General features: G+C 37.4%; 1 protein-coding gene across 6 annotated transcripts in view; it reads left to right on the forward strand.

The window, feature by feature from the left end:
- Nucleotides 1-25,497, forward strand: part of SPEN (spen family transcriptional repressor) — a 96,715-nt gene that overhangs the window by 36,001 nt on the left and 35,217 nt on the right. For 3 of the 6 annotated variants that reach the window (XM_064281336.1, XM_064281338.1, XM_064281337.1), the window contains 2 exons: nt 1,351-1,671; nt 4,616-5,092. In XM_064281336.1, coding sequence (XP_064137406.1) covers nt 1,351-1,671; nt 4,616-5,092 — 798 coding nt within the window. Of the gene's footprint in view, nt 1-1,350; nt 1,672-2,701; nt 2,916-4,615; nt 5,093-25,497 lie in introns of those variants that run through there. The other 3 variants (XM_064281340.1, XM_064281339.1, XM_064281341.1) reach the window with 3 other exon arrangements.

Here is a 25,497-nt window from a genome sequence, read left to right on the forward strand (position 1 = left end):
AAAATTGCTTGTGCCTGCCTTTTCTTAAATGCCAAATTATAAGTACATAAAATGTAATTACTAATTCCTAATGAAATTTGCAGAATTTTCATGAATTTTTTTTGTGATTCCAAATAATTATCTTAGATATGTGCTTTAAAACATAAAAGGGTGTCTTAAACTTTTTCTTAACAAAGTAAACATTTTTTTTAATTTTTGTTGTGCTTTAAGTGAAAGTTTACAAATCAAGTCAGTCTCTCATACAAAAATTTATATACACCTTGCTGTGTACTCCTAGTTGCTCTCCCCCTAACGAGACAGCACACTCCTTCCCTCCAGTCTCTATTTTCGTGTGCATTCCATCAGCTTCTGACCCCCTCTGTCCTCTCATCGCCCCTCCAGACAGGAGCTGCCCACATAGTCGCATGTGTCTGTTTGATCCAAGAAGCTCAGTCTTCACCAGTATCATTTTCTTCCCATAGTCTGGTCCAATCCCTGTCTGAAGAGTTGGCTTTGGGAATGGTTCCTGTCTTGGGCTAACAGAAGGTCTGGGGACCGTTACCTCCGGAGTCCTTCTAGTCTTAGACCATTAAGTCTGGTCTTTTTACAAGAATTTGAGGTCTGCATCCCACTGCTCTCTTGCTCTCTCGGGGGTTCTGTGTTTTGTTCCCTGTCAGGGCAGTCATCAGTTGTAGCCGGGTACCGTAAAGTAAACATTTTAAAATCAAAATTAGAACATAAGGCTTAGTAAAAGATTTTCTCAGGTTTATTAATTTATATGAAAAAATTTTTGATGATACTTAAGTTATACAATATTTTAACCCCCTAGAAAATAAAATAACTAAAAAATTTACATTAAAAAATTTAGACTGTCACTTGCAAATGAACACACAAAGTATTTGAATTTATTCTACCTTTGAGTAAGAGTGTTTGAACGCATCTTATTTTTTCAGTAAGATCATTATCACTTAAGAAATTCATATGAAATCTGTAGCTATATGTGTAGCTACAGTTTTTATTTTAATGAAAGTTTTAAATTACTTTGAGTCTGTCTTAGGTTCAGTATCCTTTTTTTGGAATGTAAAAGTTTCTGTAACTTTTGAGAGATTCATTTCAGCTAAGTGTTCTGGAAAAGTAGTTTAGCTAATACTGTATTGAAGAAATGAGAGTAATACAGTAATGTGGATAAAATATTTGCAAATAACTGCCCTGAGAGAAAGAATTAAGAGTGTAAAAGAAAACCATATCTAAGTCACTTTGCAAACCGACATGCATAAAAAATGTAAATTGTCTAGAAATGATCTTGTTTTTTAAAACTCATGTTGGAAAATTATTGATACTTAGCAATAACGTTGACTTTATTTTTTCTAGATATGGCCGCGTGGAAAGTGTCAAAATCCTCCCCAAGAGGGGATCTGAAGGAGGAGTGGCTGCCTTTGTGGATTTTGTGGACATCAAAAGTGCACAGAAAGCTCACAACTCGGTCAACAAAATGGGAGACAGAGACCTACGCACGGATTATAATGAACCAGGCACCATTCCGAGTGCTGCTCGGGGATTGGATGATACAGTTTCCATAGCATCTCGTAGTAGAGAGGTTTCTGGGTTCAGAGGAGGTGGTGGAGGACCTGCTTATGGCCCCCCACCGTCACTTCATGCACGAGAAGGACGTTATGAGCGGAGACTTGATGGGTAAGTTCCAAGGTTTCTGTAGGCAGGTATTTTGTATTTGATTTGGTGAGAAACAGAAACTCATAATTAGGGGCCCCAGATGGATTTAAAGTTTTGGGCATTCTGAATGTTTCCTAATCTGGGTTGGAAACGAAGTGCTTTCTGTCCCAGTGGCTGGTATCTTACGGAATCGTAGAGGATATTTCCTGCAGCTGGTTGGATATCTACTCTTGAGATATAAGGTGGTGGAAGATTTCCTATGGAAGCATCAGTTTGGGAGTTACCAGTCTTCTAGAATTGATGATTCCTTCTCTTGGATAATGTTAAGGCTTTCCTTGGATATATCCTTCTACCTTATGGAGCTATGTGGCTACAGCTTTTGTGGTTGTACTGTATGGAATATTTTTGGAATATTAGAGCCTACAGATTATTTTAGAAGTTCATATCTGCTTCTCAATTTTCACTACTTAAAGTTTACAAACGAATTGGATTGTCACCAGAAAATCTAGCAGACCGTAATAGTTCAACTGCTTGGATTCTACAAACAGTACCTGAACCTGGAAATGTGTACTTGGATGAAGAAGTGAGAAGGCAATGCTTGATTTTTCCATTTTGGATCTACATAATTTCCATGTTGGAATTACACCTGTCGATGGAATGGGGAGAAATTGAGATGATGGACGATCCTAAATCCTGGAATATAGCCATTCTTTTCTAATTGTTGGAATGTATGGGATGTTGTTCAGTCAAGACTCCATTAGTCCAGGGGAAGAGGATTACTGTGTTAAGCGGTTGCTGTCTAATTAAAGGTACTTTAACTTTGAACACATGGTGATGATCAGTGTGGATACAGCAATCAAAATTGACTGGGCTGGATGGCTACAAAAGTGAACTGTTGGCAAGCCGATTACACATTCCTCATTGTTGGAATTGTAGAGGATATTTCTGCCAGCTGCCTGATTCATACTTAGGACTGGAAATTTTTATAAATGTGGATCAATTTATAATTGTCTACTATCTCAAGAAAGAAGTCTGGGGGTTTGAGAGTTACAGTTTGTCTGGGACTACTTGCTTCCAGTGGAATTATTTTGTCTGGTCACTAAGATTTTTTTTTCTGGTGGTTCATCTAAATATCATTTGACACCCTTGCCCATTAAGAAGGTGGATTACCCCCATAAGAGGGGCCAAAATTGGGGAAGTTATGTTCACAATTCTCTCCCTAGATTTAATTGGGATTATAGGTCGTGTTTCCACACTTGGAAAAGGTTGGTATGTCCTGACCTGTGTATATTAGCCCCTCTCCTAACCCAAGTCAAACTCTCTCTCTTTTTCCCACTAACTCTAGAAGTATTTAGTACTAATAGATGATTCAAAGAATAGCAATTAGATTTCAACTCTGCTAGCTCTTGTGCCTGCCTTCTGTATCTTCCTAATGGATAAGAACTTTGCATATTTGTAAAATATCAGCTATAGCAGTCATTTTAGAACTGTTGCCTATTGCTCCTGTTATATAATTGAAAAACAAAAAGCTTTCACTGATTAACATTTGATAAGGTACTAAATTATGAAATTTTATCTTAAAGGAAACTCTCTTGTTTGTTAAGACATTGACATCTCTATCCCAATTCAAGAATTGTAGCTAATAAGAAAGGCGAAAGTCATTTAATGCAGTGTAAGTAGGAAAGATATTTGAATATTTTGCCACACCAGTTGCTTCTCATAGTAGCAGCAAAAAGCTAAAACAGCTTACAGAAGTTTGGTTGCTACTAAGTAAAATGGTGGGTAAAAATGAAGATTAGTAGAGAGATTTGGAATTTAGGCATATATTGTTGCTGTTAGGTGCCATGGAGTCTATTCTGACTCATGATGACATGGTACACAACAGGATATATTTTAGTTGTAGGATTTTTGCCAAATATTCTTCAGTGGAGAGATTCTAATTTATAGAATTAAAATTAGTTTTTAATATTAGCACATAATTGCATATGTGTAATTGTACCTGCAACAGTTTTTGTACTCTTAGCTTGACAAATACATCAGACTTAAATATTTTTTAAATTAAGTCATTGCTAACAGCAGCCGTAGAATGTCTTGGTTTCCAACATTGCCTAATTTCATCATAGGCAACTTGAGTATAGGTAAAAGCTAAGAGAACTTATTTCCTATAACCGTTAACAAATTGAATACTAGAACGGACATTTTATTTTAAAAGTTAGGGGGAATTTAATAGTACAAGGAGATAAAATAACTTTTATTCTTTAATTAGTTAAATTTACATAGAATACCATGTGATGACCCAGTATTTTGATACCTTCAGTAGTTTTTTGAGATTTCATTTTTAGTATTAAGTGCACTTGTTTAGGCACAGCAATTTACATAGGCTAGTATTTTTTTCACTACTCAAGAAGTCAAAAATTAATGAGAAAAAGTTACACTTAAAGGTTTTTTTCTGGGCTTCTTTGAAAGTACCTTCCTACTGCTGGGACATGTATTACAGTAGGGCTTTCATGTCTGTGTAAAATGTATCGTGGAAATTTTGCCTAAAATAAATTTGCAAAGTAAGTAAAAGTGTTATATATTTTAATCAGATGAAAGTGTAGATAACTTTCATATTGAAAGGACAATCTCTTACTTGATTAAACTTAAAAGGAAAAGGAGATGGCATATGTATATTTCAGTATATAATTCAGAAAATCCCAAAAAGCAGAACACTAGTCAAAATGCAGAACACTAGTCATGAAAGCCCAGTATTAAAACAGTGATCGCTCAGCTGTGAAAGTAATTTTTGAAGACAAATACAATGTTAAGCTCGTTAGTGTTTGCTTACTAAATAGGTTAATGCTGTTTAGAAAACGACCAGTGGCAAAGACAAAGACAATGCCGAAGTGAATGTTTGCATGAGTTGCTTTTAGTTTTGCTTGCTCTTTCTGATTTATTAAATATTTTCCCCCCCTCCTAAATGCAGGGCTTCAGATAACAGGGAGCGTGCTTATGAACATAGTGCCTATGGACACCATGAACGGGGGACGGGAGGATTTGATCGGACGAGACATTACGATCAGGATTACTATAGAGATCCTCGAGAGCGGACTTTACAACATGGGCTCTATTACACTTCCCGGAGTCGAAGTCCAAACCGCTTTGATGCTCATGACCCCCGCTATGAACCTAGGGCTCGGGAGCAGTTTACACTGCCCAGTGTGGTACACAGGGACATCTACAGGGATGATATTACCCGGGAGGTACGAGGCAGAAGGCCAGACCGGAATTACCAGCACAGCAGGAGTCGGTCGCCACATTCATCCCAGTCTAGAAATCAGTCTCCTCAGAGACTGGCTAGCCAAGCATCTAGACCCACAAGGTCCCCTAGCGGCAGCGGCTCTAGGAGTAGATCCTCCAGTAGTGATTCAATCAGCAGCAGCAGTAGTACCAGCAGTGACAGGTAGGTTAACAGCCTTTTATTATAACAGACAAGCGGTTCGATCGAATGCAATTCTGAAAGATGAATGATTGGTGAAAGTAATGGCTTTTAGCATAGTAATTTTTTTTTTTTAAAGAAAGTAAACCTGGGTCATATATGTAACAAGAAAAGAAACTTTGATTATTAGCACATAGTCATTGAATTAACAATTCTGTCAAGTGCCTGAAGCTAAGTAATGATTTGCAAATGCTTTTTTCATCGTCCAGATGCTCAATATTAAATTAAATTGCTAAAAAGAAAGAGAAACGGTAACTTTATTTGTATGAAATGGTAACTTCCAGTGACATTGATAATGAGTTTTTAGTTTCTTAACTGTATAATATCAACTTATTTTTTATTTTTGTTGAAGATTTCTTAAAGTTAAAAGAATGTATTGGTGAAATATATTGTTGGTTCATTTATTATAAATAACTAAATCACCTTAAGAACATGTTTTAATATCAAGGTGGTATCCAGTTTTCAAATTCAAGTAGAAAATCTTCGTTTCCTTGCAAGTTGTTACTTCAGTATTCACTAAGGCTGAGTAAACTTATTCCATTAGTTGAGAATTCTTAAAAACGAGTTTTATTCCAAAGATGAAAATAATAAATTGAAGGTAACGTTAATAGGAAACTTAGTTTAAAAGTTAGATATATGGGTTTTGCAATCACAGATCTAAGTAGAAGATACAACGTACTATTATTATCATCTTGGACAAGTTACTTAAACTCTCTAGGCTTCAGCTTTCTCATCTTTTTTAATAGGAACCTTACTCAGTTAAGTTATTTTAAAGGTTAAAATGAAAAATGCATGAAAGTGATTCGCTTTGTCCCAAACCTAACCCATTATTGTTGAGTTGATTCTAATTCATAGTGACCCTAGAGGACAGAGTAGACCTGCCCTATAGGGTTTCTAAGCTGTAATGTTTATGGAAGTGAACTGCCACATCTTTCTCCCTCAGAGCAGCTGGTAGGTTAGAACCGCCATCCTTTCTGTTAGCAGCCAAGCACTTAACCACCGCACCACCAGGGCTCCTTTGCTTGATACTCAGTACATGGTAAATAAATATTGTCCTTGATAATTGTTAGCTATTATTATTACTACTTCACATGTTCATAGTCTTTGGGCAAAGAAATTGGTTATTTTAATTTTTTCCCATTTCCAATTATTATTATTTGACCTGTTAATCCCAGATATCATAGTTTTAAATTTAGATGGTATATATTTGATAAAATTTAGAAAAAAAAATTATAGGATACAAATATTTTGACCTGATGAAGATGCTGGGACTAGTTATTGTATTGCCTGCTTAGAATCAATTTAAAGAAAAGCAAATCATTATATAATTGAAAGGCCTCCTAAATTTTCTAAATTAACAGAGTAAATACAAACATTGTATATATTTATCTGGATATAGTTGAAACATTCTGGAAGATGTATATTATAATGAAACAAGCATTTAATTGAGGAAGTAAGGAGAGTTAGGTTCTGGCTGCAGCTTTAAAAGCTCTGTGACATGGATGAAAACTAGGAACTGCTCTTGATTTCCTTTGGTATACTGGGCCGAATAAATGGTTGATGAGATTCCTTTGAACTCTATAAGCTGGTTATAAACTTTTGTTGCGTCATACTTTATCCTGCATAGAACTGTCTAAGATACTCAAGTGTTCAGCCATTTTCCCCAACTCTACCTCCTTAAAGGGACTGCATTTGATTGGATCAAAACTTATTGAAAAGCCCGTCTATTGTGGAGGTGTTGAAGTCAGAGGAGAAACGATCGATAATACAGAGCTTTAGAGTGGCATTGTACTTTGGTGGAAGTTTATTGTAATTTGGGATCTGGCCTTCAGCTTCATTGTAGGCTTAACAGTTTGAATCCCAAGGTGTTCTGATGAATTTGATGGAACTAAACCCTGTCCATCTCGTTGAAAAAAAAAAAAGGAGCTGTTTGCTTCTGAGTATTTATTTATGATCAGAAAGATAACTGCCAGATGGGCAGGTTGCACTTAGAAAATATACATGAGGGACTAAATTACAATTCAAGGGTCGGTCCTCAGGAGGACTTATAATGACTACTATATCAAGTTACGGTAACTATCTATTTACACCAAAGGATACAACCCGGAGGCTTGGAAGGCCAAATCTGACCAGCAGACAAGTTTAGTTTGCCTTGCATTGTTGTTGTTGTTAGGTGCCGTCGGACTTGTAGTGACCCTATCTATGCCCAAAAGAACGAAACACTGCCCCGTCCTATACCATGCTCACAATCATTGCTATATTTGAGCCCATTGTTAAAGCCACTGCATCGATCCGTCTCATTGAGGGTCTTCCTCTATTTCACTGACCCTCTGTAATTTACCAAGCATGATGTCCTTTTCCAGGGACTGGTCCCTCCTGATAACATGTCCAAGGTATATGAAATGAAGTCTCACCATCCTCACTTCCAAGGAGCACTTTGTACTTCTTCCAAGACAGATTTGTTCGCTCTTTTGGCAGTCTGTGGTATATTCATTATTCTTTGCCGGAACTGTATTCAAAGGCATCAGTTCTCCTTTGGTCTTCCTTATTCATTGTCCAGTTTTCGAATGCATCTGAAGCAGTCGAAGATCCCATGGCTTGGTCAGGTGTACCTTAGTCCTCAAAGTGACATCTTTGCTTTTCAACACTTAAAAGAGAGGTCTTTTGTAGCAGATTCACCCAGTGCAATACGTTGTTTGATTTTTTGACTGCCGCTTCCATGCCTTGCGTAGTGTTTTAAATTTAAATTATTGCCAGTGTTTAAAAACTTAGAATTTCACTTAAAAGCCCAGATTTGGGGCACCTTGTGAGTTTACCAGGTGTTGCAGTGGCTAAAGTGCTCAGCTGCTAACTGAAAGTTTGGTTCGAACCCACCAGCCTCTCCTTGGGAAAAGGATGTGACAGTCTACTTCCGTGAAGATTTACGACCTTGGAAACCCTGTTGGGAATTTCCTCTGTGTCCTGTAGCGTCACTGAGGTGCAGTTGACTCAGTGGCAGTGGTTTTGGTTCTTTGGATTTTTGTGAGTTTACCACCTCTTGTTTGCACTGTAGGAACATGTCTGACAGAGGGGGTAAGAATACTGAAATCTCCTGGTTTGAGACAACTTCTTCCCTTGGGGTGACAGATTCTTGGTTCTCTTTCCTCCTTTCTTATGTCTTCCTTCTGTTAAAATGTTATTTTTTTGTTTGGAAAGGTAATAGTACTTTTACCTAGGTTATAGGCTTCCTTTCATATTGTATTTTTCAAGACTTAACATTTACAGATGACTTTTAGGGTAGGTTACTTGAACCTTGTTCTTTAGCTGTTGATTCCTTGTGGTTTCACTGAAGTGACAACTTATGTAGTGCAGTTTTTATATCTGTATACCAGAGGAACAGTGGTAGAACACAGAGGGAATTATATTGACTACTGAGATGTGGGAGATAGCGTTTGGTTGGGCCATGAAGGATACAGAGATGAGTTTTAGGTGTGATAGGGAACATCATGGGCAGAAGCAGCAACCTGAAGAGATATAAATGGGTGGAAGAATGTTCCGGGAACAGCAAATGATTTAGAATGATTTAACCAAGTTAATAATTTTGGGCTTTTTTTCTGTATGCACAGATGAGCCGATGAAAGGTTATGAGAAGGAACACAGCTTGTTGAGATCATTGCTTTACAGAAGCAACTGAGGGATTAGAATAGGAAAGACTGGAGCCCGGGATTCGGGTTAGGAAGGCTGTTTTAGCAGTTTGGACAAGGATAACTAGGACTGTGAGAGTGTCTAACTTGAAACAGGTGAGAGAGATGTTTCATTAAGAATCAGATTATGCTGATTTATGAAAAATAGAATGAGCTTTTTGGTGATGCGATTGAATGATGGGCCTTTTGAGGATATCCTGTAAGTTCGGGACCAGGTCTGTTTTATGCACACACAGGGCCTCGTATATTGCGTTTCTCAGAGTATGTGTTCAATAGATATTTGAAATCTTTAGGTACAATTCTTCGTTAACACAAAGGATAAACAATATTGATGTAAATAACCGAAAGATTTGGCCCTTAAATTGTGATTGAAACAAGCTCACAGCAATAAAGTCTTCTGATACTCAGAGCATATCCATTATCCCTTGATTTAGACTCCCTTTTATCAGTGTCTTCTTTTCCTTTATATCGCCTTCAAAGTATAATATTTTGATATGGTATGTAAACTCAGGTAAATGTTCAGTTTCATTTTGGAAGAAATAATTATTTCTTTTTGTACTCCTTAAAACTTCACAATTGGGAAACTGTTATATTCCTAAAAGTCTTTTAAAGATTAAAAGTAACGCTTTTGTAGTGGGCAAAATATAGCTTGGATATACTCGTAGAAACAAGTTTCCCTTCTGGCTGGATGACTGACTGGGAAATTAGTCATCCTTCTTCTCCCTTGATTGTTACAGTTTTGGTGAAGAGATTCCTAGCAGCGCATTTCAGATGAGTGAATATTGGATTAATGGTAGTCTTTAGTTGCGAAGCCCTTATAGATGACACACCCACTGTTTCTACAAAGCTCTTCACAGTATTTAACCGGTGACAATTAGGGCTTCATGGCATAAACCTTGCAGTATACAGCCCTGTGCTGCTGTATGTCTCTTTCTGTGTCCTGACCATTTAATGAATCACTTATCCTTTCAACAGAACATTTTAAATATGTAAGTTTTCCACAGAAGTGTTTGTTTTAAAAGCACTTGATTGAAGTTGAGCATACTTAATTTCCCTAATTCTCTGTCACTGAGGTTTTTTTTTTTTATGTATATAGGTTAAAGAAAATTGAAGTATTTGTTGAAGTTAAGTTAGTTCATAAGCTTTCCTAATATCTTCAGTTTTTTTTTTTTTTTTAATTTTTGTGCTTTAGGTGAAAGTTTACAGCTCAAGTTAATTTCTTGTACAAAAATTTGTACACACATTGTTATGGGGCCCTAGCTGTTATCCCTTTAATGTGACAGCACACTCCTCCTCTCTACCTCGGATTTCCTGTGTCCATTCAACCACCTCCTATCCCTTCCTGCCCTCTTATCTCACCTGCGGACAGGAGCCGCACTCTTCATGAGAATCATTTTATGTCGTATAACCTGAACCAAATCCACTGCCGTCGAGTCGATTCCGACTCATAGCGACCCTATAGGACAGAGTAGAACTGCCCCATAGAGTTTCCAAGGAGCACCTGGTGGATTCGAACTGCTGACCTCTTGGTTAGCAGCCGTAGCACTTAAACACTACGCCACCAGGGTTTCCTTTATGTCGTATAGTCCAATCTAATCTTTGTCTGAAGAGCTGGCTTTGGGAATGGTTTTAGTTTTGGGTTAACAGACTCTAGTGGCCATGTCTTCTGGGATTCCTCTAGTTTCAATCAGCCTTGTAAGTTTGGTCTTTTTACGTGAATTTATGTACCCCACTTTTCTCCTGCTCCGTCAGAGGCTCTCTGATGTGTTCCCTGTCAGGGCAGTCATTGGTGGTAGCCAGAAACCATCTAGTTCTTCTGGTCCCAGGCTGATAGGGTCTCTGGTTTATGTGGCCCCTTTTGTCTCTTGGGCTAATATTTTTCTTGTGTCTCTGGTGTTCTTCATTCTCCTCTGTTCCAGGTGGGTTGGGACCAGTTGATGCATCTTAGCTGCTCGCAAGCTTTTAAGATCCCAGATGCCACTAAGTGGGGTGCAGAACATTTTCTTAATAAACCTGGTTATGCCAGTTGACCTAGATGTTCCCTGAAACCATGGTCCCCAGACCCCCACCCCTGCTGCTCTGCCCCTCGAAGGGCTTGGTTGTGTTCAGGTAACTTCTTAGCTTTGGTTTAGTCCAGTGGTGCTGACATCCCCTGTATTGTGTGTTGTCCTTCCCTTCACCTAAGATATTTCTTCTCTACTATCTAGTTAGTGATTTCCCCTCTCCTCCCCTCCCCACCTTCGTAACAGTCAAAGAATGTTTTCTTCTGTGTTTAAACCTTGTCTTGAGTTCTTATAATAGTGGTCTCATACAATATTTTTCCTTTTGCAACTAATTTGACCCAGCATCGTGTCTTCCAGATTGATCCATGTTATGAGATGTTTCACCGATTCATCTTTGTTCTTTATCGTTGCGTAGTATTCCATTGTGTGAATGTATCATAATCTGTTTATTCACTCATCTGTTGATGGGCAATTAGGTTGTTTCCATCTTTTTGTTGTTGTGAACAGTGCTGCAGTGAACATGGGTGTGTGCATATATCTATTCGTGCGAGGGCTGTTATTCCTCTAGGATATATCCTAAGGAGTGGAATTACTGGACGGTATGGTAGTTCTATTTCTAACTTTTTAAGGAAGCGCCAAATCGATTTCCAAAGTGGTTGTACCATTTTACATTCCTGCTAGCAGCGTGTAAGTAAGTGTTCCAGTCTTTCCACAACCTTTCCATCGTTTATTATTATTATTATAATTATAATTTTTTGGATTAATGCTAGTCTTCTTGGGGTGAGATGGTATCTCATTGTAGTTTTGATTTGCATTTCTGTAATGGCTAATGATCGAGAGCATTTCGTCATGTATCTGTTAGCTGCCCGAATGTCTTCTTTGGTGAAGTGCCTGTTCATATTCTTAGCCCGTTTTTTAATTGGGTTATTTGTCTTTTGTTGTTGAAGTTTTGCAGTATCTTCCAGATTTTAGAGATTAGACCCTGATCAGGTATGCCGTAGCCAAATTTTTTTTCCCAGTCTGTAGGTTGTCTTTTTACTCTTTTGGTGAAGTGTTTTGATGAGCATAAGTGTTTGGTTTTTAGGAACTCCCAGTTACCTAGTTTCTCTTCTGGCGTTCATGCTTTGTTAATTACGTTTTGTATTCTGTTTATTCCATCTATTAGGGCTCCTAGTGTTGTCCCTATTTTTTCTTCCATGATCTTTATCATTTAAGATTTTGTATTTAGGTCTTTGACCCATTTTGAGTTAGATTTTATTATGAGGTACAGGTCTTGCTTCATTTTTTTGCAGATCAATATCTAGATATGCCAGCACCATTTGTTAAAGAGACTGTCTTTTCCCCATTGAACGGACTTTGGGCCTTTGTCAGATATCAGCAGGTGGATGAATTTACGTCTGGATTCTTAGTTCTGTTCCATAGGTCTATGTATCTGTTGTTGTACCAGTACCAGGCTGTTTTGACTACCATGGCAGTATAATAGGTTCTAAAAACAGATAATGTGAGGCCTCTCACTTTGTTGTTGTTCTTCAGTAATGCTTTATTTATTTGGGGCCTCTTCCATTTCCATATGAAGTTGATGATTTGCTTCTCTATCTCGTTAAAAAATGTCATTGGAATTTGGATCAGGATTGCATTGTAGATTGCTTTGGGTAAAATAGACATTTTACAATGTTGAGCCTTCCTATGGTATGTTTTTCCACTTATGTAGGTCTCTTTTGGTTTCTTGCAGTAGTGTCTCGTAGTTTGCTTTGTATAGGTCTTTTATGTCTCTGGTTAGATTTATTTGTAAGTATTTTGTCTTCTTGTAAATGGTATTGATTTGGTGATTTCACCTTTGAAGTTCTCAGTTGTTGGTATAGAGGAATCCAACTGTTTTTTGTATGCTTATCCTGTATCCTGATACTTTCCTGAAATCTATTAGTTCCAGTAGTTTTCTTGTGGATTCTTTGGGATTTTCTGTGTATAAGATCATATCATCTGCAAATAGGGCTACTGTTACTTCTTCCTTACCAATTTGGATACGCTTTATTTCTTTTTCTTGCCTAATTGCTGTGGCTAGGACCTCCAGCACAATGTTGAATAAAAGTGGTGATAAAGGGCATCCTTTTCTGGTTCCCATTCTCAAGGGGAATGCTTTCAGACTCTGTTTAGGATGGTATTGCCTTTGGCTTTGTATAAATGCCCTTTATTATGTTAAGGAATTTTTCTTTTATTCCTATTCTGCTGAGAGTTTTTATCATGAGTTGGTGTTCCAAATAGTTTTGACTATGCTTTCTTTCCCAGGTGTTCACTCTGATCACAGCCAAAGATGATTGGGTTGGCTCAGGGGTCCCTGAACTTGGATGGGGTGAAAAGTAACTGAAATTAAGCATTGCCTTGCATTGCAAAAGTAGGTAACAAACCATTGTACTATTAACAGTGTGTGTGACTAAATCCACAATATTTTAATATTATTAGAGTTGTAGATATCTCAAAATTGGGTTTATGTTTATCATTACTTTGAAAATGTGATAGTTATTAGATCCAATGCAAAATCTTGTTCTTTAATGTTAATAAAGACATGTGATAGTATATCACAAGAATTGAAAAATATTTTAAATGTGTTTCAGTATAATTGGTTTCCTTTTCATTTGTTTGTTTTACTTGATGAGTTTAAAAGCATTATTCTTAAAAGTGGTCCATAGGCTTCACCAGACTACCAAAAAGGAGTCCCTGGCACCTTTGTAAGAGCCCTGGTGGCACAGTAGTTAAGCGCTTGGCTGCTAACTGATAGGTCAGCAGTTCGAACCCACCAGCCGCTCTGTGGGAGAAAGATGCAACAGCCTACTTCTGTACAGATATACAGCCTTGGAAACCTTATGGGGCAGTTCTGCTCTGTCCTGTAGAGTTGCTATGAGTCGGAAGCAACTCAACAGCAGTAGGTTTTGGTTTGGGGCACCTTTGTAGCTGAGTTGGCCTTGATTGTATACCTTATAAAGGTTTACTGAATGAATGGGGGAAGAACAGATGAAAGGGCAATGGAAGTTTAGATTTGGATAATCCAGAACTTTGTCTTGTTTTACTTCCCTCCCCTCCCACAAGTTATTTCCTAAGTCTGTATTTAAACTAAAGCTAACTTTTGAATTTACATTGAACCAACCATTCATTTAATAAATACTGCCTTTTTGTGTACCAAATTTATAGAATAACATAGAGCAGTGGCTGGTTGTGTGGAGCCTGAAGAATGTAATTGATTTGGATTAAACATTAATCTAAAACAGATAATCTATTATTTCTAATTAAGAGTTACCATGTAATTAAGTTAATCTAGATGTCTGTGGCTAGGTGTCTCTTTTCATCTTTACCAAGGATAGCCCCATCTTCTGGACTCTTAAAAATTTTTTTTGGCTTCCGGTCAGCCATTTCCTTTTTGCTCCTTTGAACTCTCTTGGTTTATCTGAAGGGAGAGTATGTCAAGCAACTACAGACCGTTAAATCATAAAAAGAAACATTTTTTATGTTGCTAATAGTAGAAATAAACATTCAGATGCAACTTCTTAAAACAAATACAGTAATAAGCAAAGATAAGTACATGAAAGTAACTGTAGTGGGTGATATCTTGTCTGTGGCTTTCAGTGAGCCACGTGGCCTAAATCATGCTTAGACACCTGTTTGAAGAAATCAGAATCTTAAAGCAAGCTTTCTTAAATAGATTTTAAAAATTGGAATGGGTTGATTAAAAAAAAAAAAATCGTTACAGCTCAGGTTAGTTTCTCGTACAAAAATTTGTACACACATTGTTATGTGACCCTAGTTGCTCTCCCTATGATGCAACAGCACACTCCTCCTTTCCACCTTGGATTTCCTGTGTCCATTCAACCAGCTCCTGTCCCTTTTGCCTTCTCATCTCACCTCTGGACAGGAGCTGCCCATTTAGTCTCATGTACCTACTTGAGCTAGGAAGCACACTCTTTACCAGTATCATTTCATGTCTTAATAGTCCAGTCTAACCTTTGTATGAAGAGTTGGCTTCAGGAATGGTTTTAGTTTGGGCTAACAGAAAGTCTGGGAGCCATATCTTCCAGGGAATGAGTTGATTTTTTTCAATTTTTATTGTGCTTTAAGTGAAAGTTTACAGATCAAGTGAGTCTCTTGTATAAAAATTTATATACACCTTGCTATATACCCCCCTAATTGCTCTCCCCCTAATAAGACAGCACACTTCTTCCCTCCACTCTCTCTTTTCATGTCCGTTTGGCCGGCTTCTGACCCCGTCTGCTCTCTCATCTCCCCTCCAGACAGGAGATGCCAACATAGTCTCATGTGTCTACTTGATCCAAGAAGCTCTTTCTTCACCAGTATCATTTTCTATCCCATAGTCCAGTCCAATCCCTGTCTGAAGTGTTGGCTTTGGGAATGGTTCCTGTCTTGGGCTAACAGAAGGTCTGGGGACCATGACCTCAGTGGTCCTTGTAGTCGGAATAAGTTGATTTTTAAAAAATATATTTGATTACATTTCCTCAAATTCTTGTTTTAGAGTTACCACAGTAGAAGCTCTGGTCACGCAGTGGTTGAAGCACTTGGCTGCTAACCGAAAGGTCAGCAGTTCGAACCCACCAGATGCTCTGTAGGAGAAAGATGTGACAGTCTGCTTCCATAAAGATATTTACAGTCTTGGAAACCCTGTGGGGCTGTTCTACTCTGTCCTATAGGGTTGCTATGAGTCAGAATCGACTTATGGCAGTAGGTTTGGTTTTTTGTTTTTTTTTTTTAGTTGCCACACTATTAGGATTTCTTTAAATTTTCTTAAGTTGGATGGTATAAGAGAAAAGCTTGGGGGCAGAAAGGGGAAAAGAGGTAGAAATAGAGAGACACATACATATACACAATTCCTGGGCAGGAAAACTGATATTTGAAATAGCCTTAATAATATTTGCTTAAAGTAACAAGAAACATAAAACTTTGAGCAATCAGACTTTTTCATCTTAGGCTATGTTAAAATGTGGCATGCATAATATTCCTCTTTTCTATGATTAACTTTCCATTAAAATAATTTACTTTTTTTTTTACTTTTTTATTAAATAAAAAATATTTCTTATTGCTGGTGATATTTGTAGACATTTTTAAAAATAGCATGTTTTGAGTAAATTATATCAAAAGTTGTCTACAACCCTACTCACCCCCCACCACGTGTTAGACAATTTAAGATTTTTTTAATCTGAATCATGGTGAAATAGTAACTAGCATATCGAAGGAATTCTGGATTTTTGAATCAGACGTGTTGATAGGCACCCTCGAGTCGGTTCAAACTCATAGTAACCCTGTGTGCAACAGAAGGAAGCGCTGCCCAGTCCTGCACTGTCCTCACGATCATTGCTGTGCCTGAGTCCATCGATGCGGCCACTGCATCTGCCATCTCACTGAGGGCCTTTCTCTCTTGCACTGACCCTCTGCTTTACCAAGCATGATATCCTTTTCCAGGGACTGGTTCCTCCTGACAACATGTCCAAAGTCTGTGAGACGAACCATCCTTGCTTCCAAGGAGCATTCTGGCTGTGCTTCTCCCAAGACAGACTTGTCCTTTCTTCTGGCAGTCCATGGTATTCTTTGTCAGCACCCCAATTCAAATGCATCAGTTCTTCTTTGGTCTTCCTTATTCATTGTCCAGGTTTCGCATGCATATGAGGTGATTGAAAATACCATGGCTTGGGGTCTAAATACGTGTTAGCATAAAAGTCCCTAGTTTAATAAGAAACTTTTTTTTTTTTTCCTGTAAAGTCCAAGCTGCATATCATTTTGTGAACAATCTAGAAGTTATAGAACACATTTCCCTAAAGGGGGAATTTATTCAAATATCTTTTTTTTCTTTTCATGAGGAAAATTTTGCAGTTCATTTATTTTAGTTATGAGTAATGATTTTCTTCTGAGTTCATATAGACTCCCCCCCCCCCCGCCCCATTGCTGTCATCTTGAAGCCTTGTGAAAGGATATGGCTGAGGCTGAAAAGATGAGGGGAACCATTGTGAGTGGTGGCATTACATGTATCAAAGTGACAGTGACAGAGTACCTTCGATTTCTCATTTTACAGGGATGCTTCATCAGATATTGGGTGGGAGAAGGAATGCTCGTTATTAGCTGGCTCTACAGCTTGCTGTAATATGTGTCGTGTGCTGGAAACTGCCAGATAGGACAGCAGTTCTAATATGTAAAAGATGTAAAAGTCGGTTTCTTAAGCTATTAAAGGAATTAACGATTAGTAATTTCTGTAGCACTGGTTCAAATTTATGATGCAGTGCAATTTTTAATAAAAAAACATTTGTCCGAATTTTTATCATCAAAAGTGATCTTTGCTATAATAATGAATAGGCAAATAGTTTCTCGATTAAGCTAGAGATAACCAAATTTTCTTGTGTTGCACTGTGATTCCATATTCTGAGATATACTTTGTGGGATCAAAAGAGCTTTTTATTTATTGCTTTTTTTTTTTTTTTAATGGAAGAAGTCATTACCACTAAAAACAGTGCATTTTCATTTCAGAAAAAATGATGTAGCTGAAATTAAACCTTACCTGGGAAATTGGTGATTAGAAGCCACGATTTGGTTTTTTAGCTTTTCTGTTAGTAGCTACATAGGATTGACATGAAAGTATAGAAATTAATGAATTTGGTTTTACTGCATAATGCCACCTTTCCCCTCTTTGCTACTCTGATATACCTGCCTGTTACAGATGGATCACTTAAATTGAAAGGGATTTTTTTGTTCTTTGATTGTGTAAAGAGAAGATGATACTTGTGCTCAGAGATCATTGTAAATTATACTGAATTAAGATGTGAAGATCAGCGATTAGGTGTATGTTGATTTTTGGAATAATAACTGCAGTGTGTGTTTTGGGAGCATTTAGAGCACTTTTCAAGGAGGAACAGTAAAGGTTTAGCAAAGGCTTTAAGATGCTAAAGTCAAGGAAAATAGATGTTGTAGAAGACTTGTTTCTTATCTTTTCGTCCCTTTTTTTCATTGGAAATGAAAATATTTACACTTTTACTTTAAACCTAAATAAGATACCATATATTGCATTTCAAACAGCTAATTTATTTCTGGATTTCACAAGCCATTCTTCAGCCTTGGTTTTACTTTTTCAGATAGTTGAAATTATCTGAGATTTACAAAAGGGAAAATAGTCTTGCTGAAAATCAGTGCTATGAATAAAATGTATCCATTGATCTAAACCTTTCCAGCTGTTAAATGAAATTTCTATCTTGAAAATTGCAACTGTTGTTTGTGATGGAGTCCCATAAAAACCAGTTTTATTGACTGAGTATGGTTAAATAGTCTCTCTTCTTGAAACACTGGTATCTGAGTTCTCAAAAAAATAACCTAGTACTTAGAGGAAAAGTAGTTTATAGAGAAAAAAGAACAGCAGGCATATTAGTGTGTCTGCAATCCTGGAGAAAACTATTAGACTTAAAATACACCTGCCCCCTTTTGAGTGGTTGTCTTAAAGTACCTATTACTTTCCAAAGGAATTAGTATTTGCTCATTCCCATTCTCTGTCCTATAGGGTCGCTATGTGGCGGAGTAGACTCGACGGCACTGGGCTGGGTTTTCATTGCCATTAACGCAGTTTTGGGGTAGTTTAGCAGCGTGGAATAAATGCTTAGCAGCATTTATACCAAAGTGTGTGTGTGTTTCCATTCCCATCAGTGGCAGGCAAACTGCAGAGGTCACTGAAGAGCCCACGTTTTTGAAATGCATTCCTTTCTAGGCGGCTGTGTAGTTTGCTTTGTTTGGTATTGTGCGAATACACTACAAACAACCTTTTGTCTTTTGGAGCCATATTAGCTGGCCAAGCCTCTCTTGTACTAAAAATGGAAAAGTGCTTGCTTCTAATTGCTCTGGTGGGCTCCCGTTATGGAAATCTATAAATAGATTGATTTCCTTTTTTGTCAAGTGTATTTTAAGTTTAATAGTTTTCTCCAGGATTGCAGACACACTAATATGCCTGCTGTTCTTTTTTCTCTATAAACTCCTTTTCCTCTAAGTACTAGGTTACTTTTTTAAGAACTCAGATACCAGTATTTCAAGGAGAGAGAATATTTAACCATACTCAGCCAATAAAACTGTTAATTGGCTTTTACCAGATTCCATCACTTTTGAGAGAGGTGTAGGCTTTTGAGAGAGGTATAGGTGTGTGTCAGCGGTAGGGAATAGGCAGTCAGTTTTGGAAACAAGTGCTAGGGCACACCCATATTTGCTTTGTATTGAGAACCCTGCTTTCATTTAAGATGACTGCTGCTAGAAATGAGAGCAGGGTATACTTAGTTCTGAGACCAAAAGTGGAGAGTGCATTGTGTACTGCCAGGGCAGGCACCGTGTCTGAATATGGGGGGTGAGGGGGGAGCTAGGAACTGCTTGTTTGTGACTCGAACCAGCCCAAACTGGAACCATCCAGTTCGAATTGGCTGCTTGCCGCCTCCCAGAGCTTTCCTTATTCTGCCAGAGTTTCTGCCCAGTCCTCAGCCAGGGGGGTGGGGGAGGGGGCGGGGGTGGGGACGCGGATGGGAAGAAGGCACCAGGAAGACTGGAGGTGCTCACAGTGCTTAGCTGTGAATTGTCAGTTAACCCTGATTTGTTCCAAAGAAGGAGGTATTTTAGTTATAACAAGGGTAAACAACAAAGCTGGTGTGAACCCTACTATTTTGAGTACATCATTCCATTATTAACCCCTTGCTTTTAACTGTAACTTTTTGTCTTCTGCCTTTTAAAAGCTAACACTTGAAAAAATGGCTTTTGCCCTGCTTGGCTGTATATCACAACATGATCTGTACTTGAAACAAGGCACTTATTACCGAAGTACCCAGAAGCTTTGCTTTTAGTTAGCTTGTTTTAAGTAAAGAACTGTCTCTCCCTTTTTATTCTCTCCACTTAGTTTGTTCTGTGTTTCTTTTGGTTTGATTGTTATGTAAAGGGAATGGCAATAGGTTTTAGGGGTAAAGTTGTGACTTGGTATCTTGTGGGTTTTAATTTCACGTGGTTATAGATTTTTCTTCATATTGAAAATGTTGCTTTAATAATTAACAAAAAGTAACTCAGCATATTCAGTTCCAAACAGTAAATTTTAAAGTTAAAAATGCCTCTTTGAGTTGTATTTGTTTGACTTGAAAGCAAACTGTGTAAATTGTTTAAAAAGGCAGTATTATGTGCAGGTTTCTAGTGCATAGCTACGTTATGGATAAAAAGCCTGTTTTTAACCTTGCCTCTGAGAAATAAGGGAGTTCAGTGATTAAGCATGACTTAATTTCTGATCAGAGAACACCCAGAAATTTAAGAATATTAGAGTAAAACCACAGATAAAAGAGTACGTTTGTTTTCGTCTTACTGGTTTTAAACTTTTGGAATGAGATAACTTCAGTTAGTCATTTTTATTTATGGTCACAGTTTCTCAGTGCATTCTTGGTGGTCTTGTTCTTCTCTTACCCTTTTTGGGTTGTTTTCACTTGGAGGTACCCCATGGTCATTCTCAGAAGCCGTGGTATAGTATCACCTTGCTCTGAACAAGGGAAGTCCATGCACAGAAATAAAGGAAAATGCGATATTCTCATTTTAAAATAAATTAATCATTAACATTTCCTGAAGTTCAGAATTAGCCAGGATTTCAATATAGGCACCCTTTCCTAAAAAAAAAAAAAAAATTTTTTTTTTTTATTTATTTAAAGGTTTGTGCCATGGAGTATGGAGAACTGTGTGATTGCCTTTATTTACAGAGAGTAGTTTTGTGGTCACTTCCTGTGTGAAAAATGAAGAGTATCCTAACTTCTGGTAATTTATTTACCTAAATTATTAAGTCATTCATTAGGTTATACGCTACTAGAGTTTACTGCTGTTAGAAATTGAACAAACTCGCCCCTATAAAACATCTTCCTAATCCATAACCGGAAAAAAAAAAAAAAAAACAACTGTTGCCGTCCAGTCGATTCCGACTCACAGCGACCCTATAGGACAGAGTAGAACTGCCCCATACGGTTTCCAGGGAGCTCCTGGTGGATTTGAACTTTTTGGTTAGCAGCTTTAGCTCTTAACCACTATGCTACCAGGGTTTCCTCCTAATCCATCTTGTACAGTAAATGAAGTTCCTCTTTCCAGGTAGACAAAATAGTAAATTAAATGTATTTTAAAATTTACTTTGCAAATTAGAGTTTTCTCTTAAGAATTTCAGGCTCTAGGTGGTGTACTCGAAAAACATTTCTTGGGTGTAGAAGAAGAGGTAGAAGTATATGCTAAGATGGGGGTAGTAAAACATTCTTAGAAATAGGAGGGAGAACATATAAGTAGTTCATTAAAGTAGTGCTTAACGTTTTTAAAATTTGCCTTAGTTAATAACCATTTGACTTTTTCTTAATGTCATTAAATTAAAAAAAGATTAAACTTTTGTGAATTGTTGATGTAATTCACCTTGCACCAAATAAGGGATGACTTTTTTTTAAATGTCAACAAAGATAGTTTAAAAAGTTTGAACTAAATAAACATCCTGAAACTAAGTTCTACTTTTTTGATTGTATTCTTCTCTGTTCTTAAAATGGAAATTCACACTTTTAGAACTCATTTTGCTCACTTGTCAGAGCTGTCTGGAATTATAATGAGAAATATATGTGACTTTTATCAAGATGACACTGTGGCATTAGGTTTTCTTACTAGTTTTTCTGTTGTTGTTGGTTGCCCTCGAATCCATTCTGCCTCACGGCGACCCTGTGTGTTAACAGAGTAGATTGCGCCATAGGGCTTTGTGGCTGTTTAATCTTGATGGAAGCAGATTCCCAGGCCATTCTTCTGCACTACTGAGTGTTGGAACCACGAGCTGTTAGGTTAGCAATAGAGTGCAGACCATTTGCGCCACCTAGGAACCTTACCGGTTTTTATGACGTAACAGTTGTTCTTAGATGTGCTAAACCTCTAAAGTGTTGGCCCTCTGAAACGGCCTTTGTTTATTCAGCTGAGCTGCGCTTAACGGAAAAATGGTTTCAGCGTTGTAATGGCCTTAACACATTCTTGTATTTAAAGGATGATATACTTGTTTATTTTTTATTTTTATTATACTTGTTTAGGAAACCCTGGTGTCCTAGTGGTTAAGAGCTACAGCTGCTAACCAAAGGGTCGGCAGTTCATTCCGCTGGGTGCTCCTTGGAAACTTTATGGAGCAGTTCTACTCTGTCCTGTAGGGTCACTATGAATTGGAATCGACTTGATAGCACTGGGTTTCGTTTGGTTTATACTTGTTTAGGAAACCCTGGCGTCGTAGCGGTTAAGAGCTACAGCTGCTAACTGGGAATTTGGCAGTTGGAATCCACCAGGAACTCCTTGGAAACTGTGTGGGACAGCTCTACTCTGTCCCATAGGGTTGCTAGGAGTCGGAATCGACTCAACGGCAGCCGGTTTGGTTCTTATACTTGTTTAAGGGAACCCTGGTGGTGCAATGGTTGAGAGCTTGGCTGTTAACCAAAAGGTCGGAAGCTTGAATCCAGCAGCCTCTCCTTGAAAACTGTTCTGCTCTGTCCTGTAGGGTCACTCTGAGTCAGAATTGACTCAGTGGCAGTAGGTTTGGTTTTTTGGGGGATCTTGTGGTACAGTGGTTAAAGTGCTGCTCGGCTCCTAACTGAAAGGTTGGCTGTTAGAACCCACCAGCTGCTCTGTAGGAAAAAGATGTGGCAATCTGCTTCTGTAAAGATTTGCAGCCTTGGAAACCCCACAGGGGCAATTCTTAAGAGTTGCTGTGAGTCAGTTGACTTGACGACAGTGGGTTTTTGGGTTATACTTGGTTATTGAGGATTGTGGGCTCTAGATCTACACTGTCTAATGCTGCAGCCATCAGCCACATGTGACTATTGAGCACTTGAAGTACGCACTAGTATTGATCCATGCTGCGACACAGATGAACCTCAAAAACATGCTAAGTAAAAGAAGGCAGTTACAAAAGACAACCTATTGTATGATCCCTTTTTTATGAAATGCTTAGAATAGGTAATTCTGTAGAGACAGAAAGTAAATGGTTGCCTAGGACTGGAGGCGGAAGGGAATTAAGGGGTGGCTGCTAATAACATATGAAGTTTCTTTCTAGGGTGAGGAAATGTTGTAAAATTAGGTTATGGTAAAGGTTGTAGAGCTCCATAAATATACTAAAGACCATTACTTGCAACTTATAAATGGATGAATTTATAAAATGATATCAGTAGAACTGTTTTAAAAATACACGTCATATTTTGAAGACATAATAAATAGCTTCTTAACAATTTTTATGTTGTTATGTGTTAAAATGATAATTTGAGTACATTGGGTTCAATAAAATATTAAAATTAATTTTACCTTTTTTTAAAAAAAAAGTGGCTACTTGAAAATTTACAGCTACTTTTTTGGCTTGTTATTACATTTCTATCGGATGCACTTTCCTAAAAGCAAGCTCTGTCCGACTGTAACGTCACACAGGAGTTTGTGCATCCATGTCGTGCTTTTCCGTTTTGTTTAAAGAAGAGCAGAATCTGGTTTTGTTTTTTTTTTTATCCTTTCCTTCTCTTAAAAATTTCAAGACCCCTTATTCTCTTTGAATTTATGGATTAATGGAAAAGTCTCTTGGGAATTTTTGGCTTCAGATATAAACTAGTCTTCTTCCGGATTCTATCTTCAACAAATTTGATATCGATTAGACTAAAATACATACTGGTTTCTAGGGTGTCCAAGGGAATGTCTTTAACTGTTAAAAATATCTAACCCCTCGAATAAATTAGTTTAATCCCCAATGAGAAAATGAAATCACCTAAAGTAGAATGATTTTTTTTTTTTTTAAATTTAAAAAAGAACCTTAGTTCTGAAGTAATTTTTAAGTGATGGCTAATACTTTGACACTAGGTTTAAAATGTGTTTGTTTGCATATAGTGGCATTTTGGTTTTGGAATTAAGACTCATCCATGTTGCTTTTAGACATGACTTATATGACCCTTTGAGCCTTTGATTGTTATTTTCAATGGTGTGGGGAGGAGCAGACGAGCCGCCTGAATATGCTGTGTCATGGTGGTTGGAACCATTTTGGATTGTAGTCTGTTTCCACTGAAAGAAACTGTAGAAAAGTTGTTATATTTAAGTAGAACAGTTTTAGGCTGGGATATTTTACTAAGTACTTTCTAGTTATTTACAAATAAGTAAACACTGATTCCTTAGTTCTTTTAGATGAGTTAAATGAACTCTATAAGAACCCAGTGCCGTCCCCATAAGAAGGGAACCTTTTAGCAACTGTACCAAATAATAGCTGGCTTAGGCTCTCTGGTGGGGAGTGTTAGGTACCCTTCTAATTTCTTGGTCTTGGAACTGCTCTAATAGGGAGCTCAGAAGTAGGAAATAGCAAATTTCTTTTTAATTTTGGATGGGAAGGAGATGTAATTAACACCAAAGTTAAATTGGAAAAACATAAAACTTCGAAGTTCAGATTTAGTCATGGGTTTGGTAAAGACTTACAGTAGTTCTCTAAAAGCATTAGGAATGAAATTGAACCAAGTTAGTTCAGTTTCACTTGATCTCTCTGTTTTCTTGGTTATGCTTTTTGAAACATTTTAGTTGTACATACAAGAAAGATACCTGTCTTTATATACTGTGTGGTTAAGGAAATGAGAAAATCCTGCTATTCTGTAATTGACAGTTCCAATTTTATTGTCAGTTTGTCACTTGAGTGAGGCATATCTTGGATGTTCTAAAGGCTTTGCTGGCACGTAGAAGAGTTTCTTTTCCTTGTTCCTGAGGCATACGTGCATATCTATCTGCCTATTACTTTTATGGACCATGCATGTTTGATGCTTTTGACTTTGAATTACTTGAGAAGCAGGTTTTCTGAGTCTTGAGCGATTTTCAAGAATGTAATGATTGTGCATGCCCAGGCTCTTCGGAATTTAAGCTAAAAGTACTTTCTAGGGCCAAGATGGTTTTGGACACAGAATACCTAGGAGAAATTTTTTTTTTTCCCACTTTACCCATTATAAATTTGTACTTAGTATATGTCTGTAGCAGAATCTGAGCACATATCTAAGGGAAAAAAAAAATCCAAACAAGAAATGGTAGGAAGCACTTTGTGACTGGGTCAGTGCTAGGTCATCATCTTAAAAGTTAGCTAGGAAATTTTAGGGCCCAGTAAAGCCCACCAGAAAATAAACCTCATAATTCTTAGTAATAAGATAACAAGAGCATATCCTCTTTCCGTTCTTACTGTTGTTATTAGAGCAGTGCATTTTGAAATTACTGTAATATGTTTTTAATGCCAAAACTTAATAAGGCTTCAGTATTTTTTGATAAGCTTTGATTATCCAGCAGATCTTTTCTGAGTCTTGACTTTCTACTGTACTCAGAAATTCTTAGGAAATAAATTATCAGTTTCTTATGGTTAACAATAAAAGTTGATAGCAGTAAGAAGAAAAGTTACTCTTGGTGGTGGATTATGGTTCTCTTTGTTTCTGCCTCTAGTTTTGTCTGGTAAGAGAGAGCTTTGCTCTTTTGTCAGTTTCACTCCTAATTCTCATTTTCTTATCAGATCTCTCCCATTAGAAATCTTTGTAGTTTCCAATGATAAAAGAAATCTAGTGGGCCTAAACAAAATTGAAGTTAAAATATTGGTTTCATAATAAAAAAAATGCATTTTTGCACTTTGATACATCAACACAGTTTTTCTCAG

The sequence above is a fragment of the Loxodonta africana genome, chromosome 3 (assembly GCF_030014295.1).
Source record: "Loxodonta africana isolate mLoxAfr1 chromosome 3, mLoxAfr1.hap2, whole genome shotgun sequence".
Taxonomy (NCBI): domain Eukaryota; kingdom Metazoa; phylum Chordata; class Mammalia; order Proboscidea; family Elephantidae; genus Loxodonta; species Loxodonta africana.